The sequence below is a fragment of the Ruditapes philippinarum genome, unplaced genomic scaffold (genome assembly GCF_026571515.1).
Source record: "Ruditapes philippinarum isolate M1 unplaced genomic scaffold, ASM2657151v2 ctg1397_1_1_1_1, whole genome shotgun sequence".
In the NCBI taxonomy this organism is placed as follows: domain Eukaryota; kingdom Metazoa; phylum Mollusca; class Bivalvia; order Venerida; family Veneridae; genus Ruditapes; species Ruditapes philippinarum.
Genome location: NW_026859154.1, coordinates 250,843 through 269,750, shown reverse-complemented (window position 1 = coordinate 269,750; position 18,908 = coordinate 250,843). Strand labels below are relative to the sequence as shown.

General features: G+C 31.1%; 1 protein-coding gene and 1 long non-coding RNA gene across 5 annotated transcripts; both read left to right on the top strand.

Annotated features, from left to right (window-relative positions):
* The first annotated feature begins 2,612 nt into the window (after window positions 1-2,612).
* Window positions 2,613-16,591, top strand: LOC132755440 (sodium- and chloride-dependent betaine transporter-like). Of its 4 annotated transcripts, none has more exons than XM_060746304.1 (10): window positions 2,613-2,836; window positions 8,186-8,445; window positions 9,033-9,178; window positions 9,517-9,669; window positions 10,075-10,276; window positions 11,351-11,483; window positions 11,873-12,007; window positions 13,057-13,184; window positions 13,773-13,885; window positions 14,522-14,653. In XM_060746304.1, exons 2-9 carry the CDS (start codon window positions 8,186-8,188, stop codon window positions 13,810-13,812), a joined length of 1,197 nt encoding a protein of 398 aa, XP_060602287.1. In that variant the 5' UTR covers window positions 2,613-2,836; the 3' UTR covers window positions 13,813-13,885; window positions 14,522-14,653. The 4 variants fall into 4 exon arrangements, with proteins under 4 accessions (XP_060602287.1, XP_060602285.1, XP_060602286.1 ...); XM_060746302.1 differs by lacking the exon at window positions 2,613-2,836 and adding an exon at window positions 4,457-4,731; XM_060746303.1 differs by lacking the exon at window positions 2,613-2,836 and adding an exon at window positions 4,468-4,609.
* A 465-nt stretch (window positions 16,592-17,056) lies between these two features.
* Window positions 17,057-18,563, top strand: LOC132755446 (uncharacterized). The gene is made up of 2 exons (XR_009629210.1): window positions 17,057-17,528; window positions 17,617-18,563. It is a non-coding gene; the product is annotated as an uncharacterized LOC132755446 (long non-coding RNA).
* Window positions 18,564-18,908: the final 345 nt, after the last annotated feature.

Below are 18,908 nucleotides of genomic sequence, written 5' to 3'. Positions count from 1 at the left end.
ATTTGACCGGTGCCATCATTCGAATATGTCCCCTCTTCCCTTCCACCCTAGGGTCGTTTTTTCTCTCTAAGAATCGGTTCAATTATTTACCTGTATGCAGTTAACTTAATTATATGTATACCAGTACTCACCTTCTTCGCAAGTAAGGCTTGGCGTACGTGCGGTCTAAAGAAGGGATGATGCTTACTTGATATAGACCGAAAGAAATATTTCCTAAAATGTCTGAAATTCCATGCATATTTAACATCTCTATTGTTTGTGACAGGTCTATATTTTTCGGATAGACCTGTTTAATCAAAGGAAAGTCCGTTATGAGGTCTATCTTTTGCACGTGCCCAGGTCTGTTCTAGTCAGACAGACCCGGTCATGAAATACACGTGAAAAAATAGACCTGCCATTGCGCAGACAACAAAAAATGAAATGCAATCAAAAATTAAAAATTGAAATAAAATGTAAATAATTTTCATAATGCTCATGTCTTACAAAATCTGGATACATTTTTTTATATTAATCAATGTTTATTGAATGCACTTAGCAATTATTCCAGCATCCCTATATTAAATCTTTGAATAAAAAAATGGATAGCATATCAAAGTTAAGACACATTTAACATTTATTTAATCGCGTCATTTTTCAAAGTAATAGTAATCTAAGTGGTTCTTCTGTCATTAAGTTCACGATATAACAAAATGGACACTTCAAGTTCATATCAATGAAACTATCAAGCAGTAATCACAGCATACTTATTACGATTTTAAATTGTTAGTAAAGTTATAAGTGATTTAGTATAAAAAATTTATGATGAAAGATCATATTTTATTCTAGAACACTTTATAATCTGCTATATGAAATATTGTTTTGGTTCATGTATCTCACACAACAATATACATATGTAAGTATTTCGTGGTCTGCTGGGTATCCGGACATTGCCCTTCGGACAGTTGCCCCTCGGAAGTTTGCCCCTTTTTTGAAGTGGCTGACATTTATATCATTGGAATGTTTCCATTGGCATATAAAAAACTATACACGAGATGACAAGTGACAAGTTACAACAGCAGAAAGGGGGGGGGGGGGCGGCAACTGTCCGGGGCAAATGTCCTAGAATCTGCATTGTCTAATACGAAATACTATCAACATAATTATTCATTCTTTAACATACTTTCTATTACAGATCTATTAACTTTATTATTGACAAATTGCACATTATGCTTTCTTGATTATTATTTTAAAGGGAAAAGCAAAAAAAGCAAAATATATATTGTATTTAAGCAGAACGTTGTTAACAGCTTACCTGTATATGCGTTGTGTTAAAAATAATATTTGTGCTCAAGCTAATATAGTTTTACGGTGTGTAATTTGGATATCGGCCTCTTTCATCGATCTTTCTGTTTAGGAAAGACCAAGTCACGAATTTCATGAAACACCTCTAGCGCTACGCGCTCTCGGTGTCACATGAAATTCGTGATGAACAGAAAGACCTCGTACTCGGTCGATATCCTATACGTATCTATAAAACGCCCCCTCCCCACCAAAAAAAAAAAAAAAAAAAAATAAATAAATAAAAAATAAGATAAAATAACACATAAATAAAATAAAATTAAACTTACTACATGTACTACATTGTACTCTTTTTTTATAGTAGCTGTCACTTATATCCCTTTGAAAATAAATATTTCATATCAAAGTTATGCCCATCCAAGTGAAGAGATAAAAGTCATGAAAGTTAAAATTGAGCCTTATATGTTTCCAATTTCATGTCCTACTTTATATTATATTCAATAAATGACGGGCACATTAAATTTTTTATAAATATCTTTCAGAGTGCTCAGGGTGAATGGGACAGTTGTTAAATATTTTAGGCAATTTTGTATTTTTTGTCCATTGTCTAGTATTTGCCAATCACCATTAAAAAAATCAAATGTTTGAAATATACATGTATATATCTAATTAAACACAACTTGACAAAGATGTAAGTGAACATAATGTCCGTCACTTTAAAGATATATACTGTGCTCAAATTTCATATAAGAAAATATTGATTATCGTAACACAGTCCCTTTGTAAATGTAAAATAAACATGTTTTGACGCTCAAACATAGCAGATATATTTTGTTTGAAATCCTATATACTATAGACCTTTTTACGATTCAATTCTTTCCATAGTAACGAATTTTACATTTTACGCATACGCATTCTGCGTAGGACAATAACTGAAGAATACATTTTATCAGTACTCAACAATTACATTATTATTTTTATACATTACCCCTAAAGTTGTTATGTCACCCCGAAAGATAACTTTAAGCGATAAGTACGTAAAACATGAATTGTGATTTATAACAGATATAAGAAATATATTAACAATTCCATGATCCAAAAAGGCATACAAAAGTCCTCTGTTTAATTTATCATTAGACGACTTCATCATCAATGATTTAAATTGATACATAAGGTGTTTAAAATAAAATTGTGTTACCCATATAGTGCATAATATCACACAATTTGTTATGTGGATTTTGCAAAATGGTTAGTGTCATACCGATGGACACGGGTGACCTGGTGTGTTTTTTTAAAGCTTGTTTAATTATGATAGTCGTAATATACTTGTACATATGTTATCAATGTTTGGAATTAATTTTGTAAAGTAACACATAATGTGCTCTGCATTTACCTAGATTCTGAATATGATACAAAGAACTGGATAAAATGTGTGTTATTTCGCTACTCATTTGGAAAATGTTCTTAATTTCTTAAGATTTTGTGAAATTATATATTTTTAAGATTTTTAAATTTTCTATTTAGCATCGCAGTAAAATCGGACGAAGGATTAAATCAGGTAAATTGAAAACTTAAATTATGTCCATAAACATGCATAATCACATGTTCTGACTTTTTGCAAGTTGTTCGGAATTGTCTATGAACTTCTATTACATTTCTAAGTAGAGCGATGCTCTTTTGTCCATGCGCAAGTACGAGATCACATTCTTAAAACTTTGCATTTACGTATAACCAAATTGGTGTTTTTATCGTTTCTTTATTTGACACAATAAAAAATTTAATACAGTATCATTGAGTAACAACCCCGACAAGTACTACAAATTTAATAATATGTAAATATTAAATTTAATTTCAAATGTCTATTTTCACTTAATATGTATTATTAAAATACATAAGAGTTAACAAACAAATAATTTACAATAAACATGTTCCGGTTGTAAAGTCCTGAAGACCCATACCAAAACATGTTATGATAAAGATTCATTACAATCTTAATGGCATACTTCAAAGAGACGACGTTCAGATTTATTGCATGAAGATACAGGTAATATCATAAAGATGATAATTTTTTTAATGTAAATATTTTGCGGGATTTTATTACTTACCTAGTTTTAACAAGTTGTGGAGGTTTTCTTACTTATTCAATGGTTATAACATTTAAAATTTAACTCGTTTTTGTGTTTGTCAATTACAATTTCAATATTTCAAATAATATCATATCACATTTACTTTGGTAAATGGACTCAATTTAATCAGTCTAGTAAATCGCATATAAAAAATAATATAAAGCACTAAATTGGTTAGTGTTTATAACTAAGCATTTATTTTAAATTAAAATGAGCACAGTATGTGGATTTCTGCTGATCCACATGTGCACTTGAATCCGATAGTGAAGGCAAATACAAAGGAAAGTCATTTAAAAGACAAGTTTTAACTTTTTTGCATTTTTTTTAAATTCAGAGCTTCTTTTGAAAAAATCAATACGTGATTCTACTTTCCTGACTTTCCTGTATATTTACCTTTTTTTATTTTAAATTTTTATTCAGTCTTTGTAGAGATATTCTTTCCGGCGTGGGTTCTTCTATGTCCAAATAGAATTTCATTTGGTTTCAAACATTTTTTTACAGACAGTTACGTATATTTCAACGTTAAGGCATGCATAAATGTCTATTGTATAGTGTAATGTATTTTTTATTGATAGAAACAGATCAAATATTTTCCTGCAGAAAATACGCAAATGTAAACAAAAGTTTGATTTTTTATGCAATAATATGTTGTTTTGTATAGTTTTTCATGTTCTAAACCTGATATTACGTGATTTACATTAAAAAAAAAACAAGAATAAAGATCAACAAGGCAAAGGCAACGTTCACAGGAAGCCTATGTAATATGTATAATCCTCTACCTTGTTGTACAATGTTAAATATTATATGGTTATGTTTTGTATTTTATAACTTTTGACACAATTAGATGTACATGTATCTTTCTGATATTATATTGTGTATTTGGGGCGATGGACTAGAGTTACAATACAATAAACTTGAAACTTGAAACTTGCTAATGTCATTATTAAAGCACCCACCGAACTCCTAAATAAGAGGTCGTGAATGTGAAATTTATGAGCAATATTTTCTTTTTATTCTCACCATTCAACCGGGACGTTTTATAATACCATGAGATAGCTAATAACGTTAAAGTTTGATAATTGTAATTTAAATAACTTTTACATTATACCTTATCGATGTTTGAAATTAAATTTTCTAAAGTGACAAATAGTGTTGAGTGAATTAACGTATATTTTAAATATGTATTACGAGAAACAGAATAAAACGTGTGTTAATTATTTTGGTATTTCTTAAATTCTTAAGATTTTATGAAATTACTTCAAATATTTATGTGAATTTAAATTGTGTGTTCAGTACCACAGTGAAATCGGAACGAGGATAAAGTCAGGTAAAATGAAAACATCTTCATGCTCATTGGCATGCAGTATCAGAGTTATGTTCCGAACTTTTTCAGAATGATAGTTAACTTCGATTTCATGTTTTATAAATTTCTTTAGTCTTTTATATAAATTACAGTATGTGTGGGCAATCCGAATATAAGGCAATCCGAATCACTTCATTCAATTTCTTTAAAATGAAAAAAAAAAAAGAAAAAAAAGAAAATGATATGTTTTATATGTTCCTAATGTTTCCTTGGACATAAGAGGGTAAGGTAGGGTAGGGTAGGTTAGGTTAGGTAAGGTTTGGTAAGGTTAGGTTGCAACTTTCAATATTATGATTTATTTATATGTAAAAATGCCGAGGAAAAACTGATTCATCAGATAAATAAAATGATAATAATTATCAAGTTAAATGTAAAAAGATTAAGATAGTCGTAAATAACTTTCTAGAATACCAGATAGAAGCAATACTTATGAAGCTCTTATAATGTACCAATTTTAGGTCCAAAAACATAAATTAAAAACACTACAGTTGATAAAGTTTACAGTTTGAATTGATTTTTCTATATATGAACAATGTTGTTATGGTACCCTGAACATGTTTTACCTTTATTACATCTTGTGATTCAACGAATTAGTGTCAACATAAAATCTTAATCTGAACATGTTATGAATAAACTTTGCTAGACAAGCATTGTTTGATTTTATTTACCTGTGAAATGCATACTGATTATACGGTCAATGCACGCAATATATTAATCTTCGATAGATTTTCGGTACGTTTCGTGAGATGTTCGCAAAAAGATGTGATTAAATTTAATTTGTGGCTATGAAATAATTATACTGACCGCTTTAACGCATTCGGGTAAACTAAGGGTTTATAAAATCTAAATGTCCTATGTGCTGTTAAATCGAGACCGCGTAAGTTCATGTCTTTTACTTATTTATATTTTCAACACGATGGTGGAAGTATGCTTGCTTTAATGATGATCGTATTTTTTCTAAATATGTTTTGAACTTATTTTGAATAACCTATAGAATAGTCAGACAATATTTTGGTTTTGTCAGTTCAACTGTGATACATTGATCCGTGTCTTCCTTAATATCCAGACTTAATTTTTTTCCTTCTTTTGTAAAATAAAAACAGCGATTTAAATATTACATCAATATATAGATTTTGTTTTTAATGAGGGTTATTATCAGAGTATCTGGCTTTGGCGAGATCGGAGTTTGATAACGAACTCACGAGTCCTTTGTAGATCCTTTCATATTTTCAGAGAAGTAGATAACATCTATGTCTCTGATATTATACATCATTTGAAATTTAATTTTTTTATCTATTGTTGAATACTGGTAATTTTCTGTGACTTTCACTTAAAATAACATAGCAGAAAATACCCATTGAGCCAGTCTTTTCATCTGTAACAAAAGATAATAAGTAATTCTGTTCAAAAACTGATGTAAATCTATTTAAACGGGAACCGTTTTCTGTGTTATAGTGGACTTCAAATCAGCTTAATACAATGTATTTGAATAGTATATTTGGCTTTAACGTAATAATTACATCAGCAAAGTCGTTATGGATCACACTCGCAAACACTATGGATTTCCGTTTTGTTGGGTCGTGTATACATGCAATAAGAAGAGCAAAATATGAACAGATATAAAAAGAAAGAACAAAAGGTTACTTAGTTCAAACGCGCAAAAATAACATCATTTTTAAATTAATGTTTTCATACTGGATACGAAATTTCTCATGCATAAATAAAACGTTCATATAAATTTCATAAATGTTCATACTGTGTTCTTCTCTAATGTTCTGCATCGTTCATTTGCAAACTAATTTCTCTTAAACTGTTAGATTTTTCGAAAGATAAGAGCTGAACGCTTATGAACTTCTTTATCAAATAGCAAATGAATAGCAGCTGTCACGAGTGAATACCGTAAAATATATGTTGCTACGTCATAGAGTACACTGTTCTATGAAGATAAATATTAGGCTATAGCAGTTAAGCTGCAGAGATATACTATACCATGCATTGAAGTTTGCCAAATTTCCGGCCGATGGACACTCTTATACTTCGGCCATATACTCGATCTTTGAAGAAAGCTACATGCCTACCCAAAGAACATTATAACTAAAAAAAGGAGAAGAAAGTCTGTTTCAACATTAACAACATTATAACGCTTAAAAGAAATTCCACTTGCTGTTCAATAAGTAAATGTTTATCCTTAGAAAAAATTAGTGAATATAAATCACGTTTGTGTTTTTTAGTGAGAAATATTTGTTACATGAATCCAGAAACTGTGGAATATATTAATGACAATCAAATAGGAGCTAGTTAATGATGTCAAACACGCAAAATGTTATATATTCTTTGATCTGGAATGCACACACACAATGACTTCATTCAATGTGACATGAAATATAACCCTTCTTTGGAAAATGTTAAAAATGTTTACGGTCGGATTGTGGGATTTATGAACACAACTCTAATGTTTTTCTTACTCTTGTTACTCAAAAAGTTATGCATAATGTATGTGGAAATCGAATGTGAAAACCTTGGAAAAACGAAATATGTAATTGCAGGTGACAATACTTTTAACGACATCAAACTGAGCTTACAACATTTTCAATTTGTCGTTTTAGCCGTTCTTTAGGAATTCCATTTTATCTATTTTGTTGATGATTAGTTTCGGAAGAAAATTACGATTTTATAAGGTTATGTCATAACGTCCAGGAATACGAACGATTCATATCCAATTCTTTAGTATCTGTACAAAAATGCTATTTTACAAACATAACATGGTCTGTAATTCGTACAAACTTAACTCTAGAATTTAACCCTTTTATAGTGGTTCAATAAGGACAAACCTAACAGGACCCTGATAGATTTCTATGATTTCAATGAAATTCTCAAGGTAATATTAAATGCTGTAATTGTTACATTTTAACATTTTACTTTAATTACAACTTATAGAACTTATAAGTTAATATTAGAGAATATTCATAGTTGAGAGAAACAGAAACACTTTATAAAATATTAATAGTTTAATTTGAATAAAATTTTACAACGTGTAGTTGTGGTATCAAAAAATCAATTTAAAACCATTATTAAATTTATATGGTTTATGTCAAAGTGCCATGCACCGATAAAGTCACGGCCCACTGATCCGAAAATACCCTCACTACCCTGTTGCCTCATTTATATAGAATAATGCGTTGTGGACTCAAGAGATGATGTTTATTTTTCATATACATGCATCGTTAAATTACATGTTTAGATAAGTGAAACAAACTATTTAGATATGTTCAAATGGATAACGTTATGTAACGAAGCCTTAAAATCTTCGTGATAGTCGAGTGCAAATGGTATATAAAATCTATACAATATATTATAAGAAACACTTTATTATTTGTAATTTGAAGGTTTTTTTGTTAGATTTGTTTTAATTCTACAGATGGATACAACAGAACTAAAACAATTAAACGACAATGGCCTAAATGACACGGCTAGTAAAAAATTAATTCTGAGGAAACAAAATGATGAAATGGAGGATAGTTCAGATACAGAAGTTGAAGAAAAAGTATGGTTGGAATCGGAGAAAGAAGAATTTGAGCAGGACCGCGGTGTATGGTCAAACAAAATAGAGTTTCTGTTGGCAATAACGGGTTACACAGTAGGTATAGGAAGCGTATGGAGATTTCCCATTGTTTGCAGGTAAGATATGCACGGCGTTCTCGTAATTGTAACTATCATATTGAAAAATAAAATGAAACAGCATAATGATCACGTGTCATCTGTTTTACGGGCAAATATTTTCATACTGCTGTGTTGGTAAACAAATTTCAATTAAACCGGTGAACATGTTAACCAACCGGGCATACGATAATTGATAATTGAAATCTTTCAAAGATAATAAAAAAAAAAACATTTCAATTTACTAACAACTGCATATGTTATCAATATAGATGACATGCGATGCAAAGGTAAGTATAAGCTTTATGGATATGAAATGGTATTAGCTTGCAAATGTTCTATCCTTGTCTTTCATATTTAAGTAAAGTAAGAACAATTACAAAAATTTTGCTACCAATTTGGGTACTTCATATGACATTTTTTTTTGCGTTTACATATGTGCTTATTTCTGTTTGTTCTATGTCTGCTGTCTTCAGGCGAACTATCGGCGTAAAGATTTTTAAGCATATTCTCTCGCTTCCCTTGTTAACTTTGAATCTCAAAAAAATCTCAACCTTAAAATGTTTTATACGACCATGCAAGCTTACTCTTGTTTTTATTTTCTGCAGTCGGAACGGAGGAGGTGCCTTTTTAATTCCATTCTTTTTTTGCCTCATCACCTCCGGTGGACCTTTGTACTATTTAGAAGTTTGCCTTGGACAGTTTACAGGACAAAGTGCTGCGCAAGCTTTTGAGTTTTGTTCATTGTTCAAAGGCAAGTTTACTTGGTAATAAATGTTTACCTTTATGTTAAGAGATACTGAGGAACCTGTGCAAGAGAAGTAGTGATATTATGTCGCACCTCAATTTTTTCAGAAAAGATTTAGTAATTTCTACATGGTCGCCATGATTCAAGCATTTTGATATAAAAATCTCTATAGATAAAGTAAAGAAATGAAAATGTACTTTTGTATTATTGTGTCGATACTTTTCCGTGCATTTAATCACATTAACTCATCATAAAGAGATTTTTTAAAAGGTTTATCGACATTAAAATTTACTGTTCAAAAGTTAGTTTTATGCAGACTTTACTATTTATTTATCTGATAACAGGTTTAGGCATTCTACAAGTCATGTTGTCATTTACGGTGTTATGGTACGCGATCTGTGTTTTGGCCTGGGTTCTATACTTCTTGTACAGTTCTTTTCTACCCACACTTCCTTGGACAACATGTAATAACCCATGGAACACTGTTAACTGCACAGGTATTGTTTCGAATCGTTAATGTATTACGACTGATTAAAAAATTGAACAAAGAATTGAATAAAAAATGTTGTTTTATATATATATATTATTTTGTTTCCCAAATATTGATAAGACATAATATGATGACAAGCATGTTTGCAGATAATATTTCAAATTAAAGGACCATTGTTGAAATATCTTTTCCTGTAGATGAAAGAAATTGTCCGAACATCTATTTAAAGAAACTACGAAATTTGTTATTTTACCACCAGCCTTATTATTAAAATATAAACTCATGTGAACATTATTCGTAGGGGTGTGTTTTTATAATTTTGCTCTATGAAAACATTTTGGAGCTGAGCGTCTTGAAAACTTAATAATATGAATGCATATCTTAGAAATTAATGGATTTTGTTTTATTTTAGTAATATGGGATACAGTTTCCAATAGATTTACAAGCACAAATACAGTCACAACAAACAGTTCATCCGTAAATGAAACTATTTTAACACAATCAAAATTATACAATTTGACAAACAACATGTTGATAGATCCATCTCCAGTTCCTCAAACTAATATAACATCATCATTCATGACATCCAGTTCTTCAGCCTACGAATTTTGGGAGTGAGTATATTTTATGTAAATGATCCGAACCACGTCATCGTTAATGAAACAACGTTAAAAATGGCCAGGTGTTAACGTCTAAATAACATTGGATCTATATTCGGAGTTGAAAGTTGAAACAACATGTAGTCTTAACGTTGATTAAAATTTTAAAAATTATTTGCTGATATATAAATTTGTATTATTACATTTTTCATGCAACACTCTCATTCTTGCTATTCATGTGATAATTGCATCTTAAATAAGTATCATTTGCTTACAATTATCAAATTGTGTTCCAATACATTGTTTTATCAAAATTTTGTATTTTGCATGTATATCAGAAAGGTAGCTTTTTTCAACTCTTAAAACACAGAGTGACTCTGCAGTTTATCATCAATTTATATCAAAAAGCTAATGGCAATATCAAATATACATGACAATTTTTGTGAATCTAAAAAAAAAAGTATTCTCACACGTAGCTACGCCATTCGAGAGAATATTCTTTTTAAAGCTCACTAATTGCAATAAAATTTCATCTTACAAACAAAGAAAGAAATTTTCTTTTAATTAAAAATACAATGAAGATGCAGTTTAAATTAAAAATGATTTATTTTCTTTTAGTTTTATTGTGCTACAAACTGTTTCTCACTCTCCGACCTCTTCTAGATCTTTCTGAACATGACATGAGTGCGTCATGATGGTGTTTGAATGTTTCTCTGGTTTTCACTTGTTGCCTATGTTTAAATTTGCATTGCCAATTTTAAAGGTTATATTTAATAAAATGACATATTTTATCTTAAAATTGTTTACATAAACAAATTTTGACATCATAAAGCAAAATAACATTTAAGATGTAGCTTAAGTACCATATTGACAGCAAATTATACATTGTAGAAAAATAGAAATCTTAAAAAATCTTGAAAAGGGAGTTATTTAAAACTATCACGAATGATTAGTATAAGAACTATTCACCAATAATTACTTGCAGCATTCTTCCGAATCATGTTCATTCTAGACTCTAGTTCAGGCCATTTAATGTAATAAATTAATATGATTAAGGGCATTGTCAAACATTTACTTACAACATTTTAGGTATAAGGTAATTGGACGATCTCGTGGCTTGGAGGACATGGGAAGTTTACAGTTGCATCTTGTGATCTGCCTTTTCATTGCTTGGTTTCTTTGTGTAGCTGCCGTCATCAAAGGTGTTAAATCTCTTGGCAAGGCTAGTAGTTGCACAGTTATCAATTTTTATAAAACATCTTCATTTTTTTCAAGACACAATTTATATAAAATTTTCGAATACAGTATTTGGACACTTGACATTGAACCACTAGCTCTTTTGCGGGTCTTAATCCAATCAGGGACTTTGGATCTTCTTTCTTGCTTGTCAGAAAACAATCCAGTTAGTCGATTGTCCAACGCAGCTGTCTGTTTTTGCCAGAAATGATGGATGGGGGCACCCGAGGTATTTCTGCACCGTAAAGCTGAAAATTCGTCATATCATCTTTACAGTGTTGGTAAGACGTAACACAGTACAGAAGAGCATCGATGGCACAATTGAAAAAAACGTCTGTAGTACAAAATTTATGTAAATGACATTCTATGTTTCAGGTCGTTTATGTAACAGCTACGGCACCGTACGTTCTTTTGACAATTATTTTTGTAAAGGCTCTAACTCTTGACGGAGCAATTGATGGTCTTAAAGCATTCGTAGTACCAGACTTTTCAAAACTTCTCACAACACAGGTAACTTTGTTAAATAATCTACACTAACTACAAAATTCAATGAAATTCTTATTAAAGTTAAATGTTTTCAATTCTGTTTACTAATGTTAGTGATTTCAAATAAAAAAAAAAGATATAATTTTGTATATGTATTAGAAATAATAATAAAAAAATATATAAAAATAAAAAAAAACCTTTAAAACAGTGACAAATGAAAAGCTTTTAAGGGAACTTGAAACATGTACGCATTTGAAAGAAAAAGGATTTGAAACCTTCAAAGACATTGTTGCCTTTAAATGTTTATGTCATAAGAGTATTGATTTTTAAGGCTAAATTCCAGTATTTCATCAGCGACGCAAAACACCACAAAATCGTCAATATTTCACAAACATCAATGAAAACAATCAACATCGTAATTTCTTAAAAAGGGTTAAAATTAAAATAAAAAATGTTTGGGCTTATAAAACCCCTTTTAAAAAAAATATTTGGGGAAAGGATGGTTAGAGGAGGTCTACAGGTGTTTTTGTCTTTTGGCCTTCTTGGGGGGGAAATTAAACAACCCCCGTCAAGTTATAACAAAATTTCCCTCAAAAAAATCCCTTTTTTGGGAAACCAAGCCTGTAAAGATTTATGCTCCAAAATTTGTTTTAAATTTTAAAAGAAATTTTTTGATTTTTTAAAAGGGCTTTTTACATATAAAAAATTTAATTTAAAGGGTTTGAAAGTTTAATTATTTTAAACCTTTTTCTCTGAAAAAGGTATTTTTAAAAGGCCCCCATATCATAACAAAGCCTTATACTTTTATTTTTTTTTAAACATGTGTGTTGTATTACAGATTTTGAAAGTTACTTATATGCAATAAATACAGCTGAGCCATTTTCTTGCATTAGGTGATATGCATCTAATATGTTATTCCAAATCCATTACTAATACATTATCAAAGAATCCATTGCCTTAACCCGGATTCGAACCAACTGCTCTAATATGCAAGTGATATCGAACTAGCGAGCTTTACCATTTGGTCAAGGAGGTACGTGGGTAAAGGTAAAAGGTCGAACATTATATTACAGGTTCTCTACGATATGTGTAATTTTTGCTGGGTTCACCGCTTTTTACAATGGCATGGTTGTGTTTGCTTTACTAGGCTTTATTGCAAAATCGTCTGGCATGACCGTCGCCAAAGTAGCAGAGCAATCGGGTATGTACATTTCATTAATGTAGTAAGATTAAGCTGAGCTTAGAAACCCTAACAGTATCAAATGAAATAAAATGAAATATTGGAAAGGCGTTATAACGCAAAACAGAAGGTGTTATAAAACCTTTTCGTTCGCGTTAGAACACCTTTTTGATACGCGTAATAATGCCTTTATTTGCATTATTACGCCTTGCGTTTCACGTGACTGCGGTGTTTCGTGTAATTATGCCTTTTGATTTACGTAACAACTCCTTTATATTTTAAATTTTATATAATTTGATATTATAAGGCTTTTGTACTAAGCAAATAGATAGTGCAGTATTTACAATATTCATATTCCTTGCCAAAATAGGCAGGCAGTTCGGTGTCAATATTCTACAATAATTTAATTGATAAAATATGAAAAAAATCAATATAAACATCTGATTTAGCTGAATTGTCTAATTTTTTTTATACATATGTATGTCATTATTACACCAACATGTAAAAGGTTTTAATAAGTTTTCATTAAGATGAAGGGAGGTAATAATTGCTATGAGAACTGCATCAATAATTTATTGCTGTTAAATTAACGTTGAATTTCTTCAACAGGACCCGGTCTGGTGTTTGTTGTGTTTCCAACAGCAATTAGTATGATGCCTGTACCACATCTATGGGCAGTACTGCTTTTCCTAATGCTGATCACCGTAGTCTTTGACAGCATTGTAAGTAGTTATAATTACATTTTCCAGCGATTTTTCTTTTGTCAAGCATATTTTGTGATGTGCCCTGCTTTCTAGATGGATCTTTTCATCTGCTTTGTTTCCACATGTTTGTCAAATGTATCATAAATATTCATATGATCTCTTGACTGATATCTGTTGAAATTTAGCACTTAACAATTACGACATTTTTTAAACATTATTACATTAATCTTGTGTAGATTATTTTTACACTATTGTCGTGAATGCAAAATGAACTGCCGGTTGACGATGAAACAGAACAGTAAGCAAATTTGTTTGAGATCATGGCTACATAAAGAAAATTTTGCTTATGTTTCAGTTTCTTAACAAAACCTTTTAGAAATAAAGCAGACGACTTTTTTGTTTTCACAAATGTAGCAGGCAAACGTCCACTTTTTTAGACTTTTTTTATTTTACAAATATTGGGATCGAACGTAGACTATTTTTAGACAAACTTTCTATTAATATTGAGAAAATTGATTCTTATATATGTAGCAAACAAAGCCACATTATTTTTAGGTAACACATATATAAGTTTATAATTAGGTGTGCAAATAAGACTTGATCTAGCCTACTGTATATTTCAAGTAAATGGACAAATGTTGTTACATGTTTTAGTTTGGAATGATAGAGACTGTTACCAGCTGTATTATAGACCAATTTCCACGTCAGTTACTGAAAAGGCGCGTTCTTGTCAACATTATTACTGGATTATTTTTCTTTCTCACAGGACTTCCGCTCACAATGAATGTAAGACCTTCTAGATGTCTTTAAAAAGATATTAACTACCAAGCATTTTTTGTAACGTTATTATTTTTATATGTATTTTTATATTTATAAATTTATTAAATTTGATTTTCAATGATTATATCATAATAATTGATGAAAAAAGTATGCCTTCCATAATATTAGCCAATATTAAAAAAATATGCGTAATGTATTAGATTTTACATGTCTAGAAGCAGTTTGTAACTATGAAAAAAATTCTATGATTCAAGACGCTAATAAGCCATTAATATTGATGCTTTTGATTTAAAATAAGTTGTATCTCCTGATTGCGTGTTTCATGTTTATTTTTCAGGGTGGAATTTACCTTTTTCAGTTAGCAGACTGGTATTTCTCCTTCTTTGCTTTATTGTTTGGAGCTTTATTTGAATGCATATCAATTTGTTGGGTTTATGGTAAGCCTCTGTATTATTATCGTGAATTCTTTGTGCATTTTTCTTCATTAAACCTTTAACTGCTTGATCGGAATGCCTTCAGCCTTTGTTATTAACATGTACGTGCAGTATAACCGGGAACTATACAATTGGTGGCTCAGTTTTTGAATTTTGATTTTGAAATACCTATGACTTAAAATGTACTGTTCCACTTGCAAAGGAAAAAAAATCAAATCCATTATTCAAATTCAGAAGGTGAAGGATTAACATATACTTAAATTGAATCGATTTCATCAACCATCAGTATATGATCCAACTGTCTAACTTTATAAAATTACATAACCGAAGTCAAAGCCAAATTAAACACATTATCGTTTTCACAGATTCTTTTTATTATACAAGTACACTTAGATTTTCCTTTCATATGCAATCATTGGATGATTGCATGTTGTACTAAAATATGACACAACACTTTTTGCAGGTACTGACAGGTTTGCCCGGGATATATATTTTATGACGGGGAGGAACGTTTCTGTCGTGCTTCGCGTGTTATGGACCATTACAATACCTTTATTTGCTACGGTAAGAAAGTCCTTGAAAAGCTATTATTTCATTTGTTTGGCGTGTTGTGGTTAATTGCGTAAAATACATTTAGAGCGTCAGTGTTATTTACTTCAATTAAGTGTATATAATGGTTAGGTATGTATGCACCTGATCAAGTGAATAAATCATGACTGAAAACAAACAATGATAACTGAATTTAGATTTATACCCTGATTTTACACTGTGGAAAGCTTTCGCCGACCTCTGCCCTCCAATGAACCTTTAGGAGCTTTATTCGTTGCAATGATAGTTAGGTGCAAACGAAGAAGGCTCATCGGATAATTATTTAGTTATTTTCAACGGCAGCTATGTTATAACCTGCTAGAGCTATGTTAAATTTGGCGGACCTTCATTACTCTGAAAGCTTTTTTCGGCTGCAATTCTTTTCAGTAAGAGCTTTATTCCTTGGTAGGCAAAGTCGCTGGGAGCTATATTCTTTAGAGAGTTATATTCGACGTTAGCATTATGCGGTGTAATCCTGCATATTTCATTACGTTATTTAATTAACTGTAGAAACTTTTTTTTCAGTTAATTGGGGAAGAATGTCAAATAGCGATTTATAAGCTCGCTCTTGACATCTAAAGGGCACTAACCATTATGATACTATATTTAATTCAATAAAAACATAAAAAACACAACATGGTTATGTGTTCATTCTTTTATTTCTGACAAGGAAAAGAAAATGGAAATAGAAAAAGAATATAATGTAGTTTGTTTTTTGCAGATTGCCTTCTTAGCCTTGCTAACGCAGTATTCTGCTCCGGCTTATGGCGATGGATATGAATATAGCAAAGGGGCCATTGCCGGTGGTGTTTTTGTCGGAATGTTACCTGTTATAGCAATGATCGCTGCAGGAATCGTCGCTGTAGCTTACCAAGATGGTTCACTGTTACAGGTATAATTCCATTCAAATATTTTATTAACCCTCATCCGGCTTAAAATAGAACTTGGGGGCTTGGACAGTAGTTTGCACTTGACAGTACCGTCTATGAACAGGCTCAATCAAACCGAGCCTGCAACATTTTCAATTTTGACGTGTTTGGCTTTCTTTAGGGATTCTAATTTTCTCTATTTGAATATATTTTGCCACCATTGTAGAGCTTGCCATGTGTTTAAACACTCATACATGGCACCTCGATTTAAAGTCTCATCAGAAAGACTGATCAGTAAATTTCGCTGGCCAGCCCGGGAATCGAACAAAGAATGTCGAGATTACAAGTATTGCGCTCTAACCGATTGAACTATGCTAGCTGGCCTTGATTCATCCGAAAATATGAAAAACAAGATTAGTCAGAAAAGGTGGCGCTCAAAGAACGCAACCCCCCCCAAAGTTTGTATTTAAAATAAACATTATTATCAATATGTTTTGACTATATTTGCAGCGTTTGGCAAGCAAGTCTGAAAACTAGTGCTAATTGGGGACCGTATGAGCAAGATACTCGGGACAGATACCGTATGAAACCGTATATTTACCCATCCACATGGTGGCAAAAATTCAAAGAAAATATCACAGGAAGAAATGACGATTTTTCATTGTGAGAATGACAATATACGTGACTTTATCTAGACAAGAAGACACGAAATGGCAGAAATCTGCCACTATATTTATTTGATATCAAGTGTTGCTTCAAGCGTTTGCACCATATGACCTTCCACTAAAATAAATCATTGGATCTAAACATATCAATTTAAGCCTCGTTAACTCGTCTGATTAAAGTATAAGTCGCTTAGGCGCCGTTGTCGCTGTCGCCGTGCAAATAATTTAATGTAGCCCATCTCTCAACAATTTTAAAGGTATTAATATGAAACTTGGAATGCTTGCTTAAAGGTATCAATATGAAACTTGGAATCCTTGCTTAAAGGTATAAATATGAAACTTGGAATGCTTAGATAAAGGTACCAATATGAAACTTGAAAAGCTTGCTTGAAACTTGGAATGCTTGCTTAAAGGTATCAATATGAAACTTGGAATGCTTGCATAAAGGTATCAATATGAAACTTGGAATGCTTGCTTAAAGGTATAAATAAATTTTGTATGGAATGTAATAGTTGTTATTAACTTGCTTCTTGTTTACAAGTACAATTGAGTGTTTTCATCGCAATGCATTATAAGAACTAGAGTTGTCACAGGAGTGACAAATTTATACCACAACCTGATCTCTATAAAACAAGATATAAACTGGTATTTTGTTCTTTAAAGATGACCTTGAGTCTGCACAGTGGGTTCTGTATATAACCTTGTTGAGGTGCAAATTTAAGCCAAGTTTTAAATAATTTCCTCGATGGTTACCGGATTTTCAAATTTACACTTCATCAGGCATTTGACATTCAAGGATTACCTTGACCCTGAGCTAACGCAGCAGGTGAATGAGTTCTGCAGATTATTATTTCACAAACAACTTTTTCAAATTTCATCGTTTATTTAAAAAAAATAGCAGCGCCATCTTATACTATACGCTATTCTTAACATCGAATTGAATTGCTGCTGATGATGATACTGTGTCTGTCGTTATTGTGCCCTTTGTTTTATGTATCAGAGAGTCACTAGACGAACTGTTTGAGGCTGCTGATTCAGAGTATGTTGCTATTTCACTTGCTAAAATGATTGCTGTTAAAATTCAAACATAAAAGGCTTTCGTCTTTTTCAGTTATCGTTGGTGCTCTGAATACTTTTTCTTGTAACTGCATTCCATGCCCCTTTTTATCATGAAATAAGCCCCCCAAAAAATCCGGAAGATGATAATGTTTTATTTCGTTAGAAATGAAATTATCTCTTTAATTATATGAAAATGCAGCAAATGTTCGTTTGTTAATATACCAAAATCAGTGATTTTTATAGCATTTATTTCTACTCTTACTTCTGAAAAGAATGAGCATTTCATTTCCCAATATGCCTAGACATCCGTTACTGTGACAAAAATTAAATCATTTTTCAAAACATCTCCTTTTATGCGGACAAAATATATTATGCTTGGTTTTCACAAAAGTATGTATATTGAAGTTTCAGCCAGGGAACATCACAATGTTGATATATAGCTTTTATTTACACCAGTACTGATTTACACATGAATAAAATATAAAAAAGAACATAAATTATTTGATATTCATGCCAAATGTTATTATCAATTTACGAATTAGCTTCTCGGAATAAAAAAAATGAATAAGAAAATAATGAACGAAAATGGAAAATGTAAGGTAGACCATTAAACCATGAGGCTTGTGTGTTTATGACTCCTTTCTCA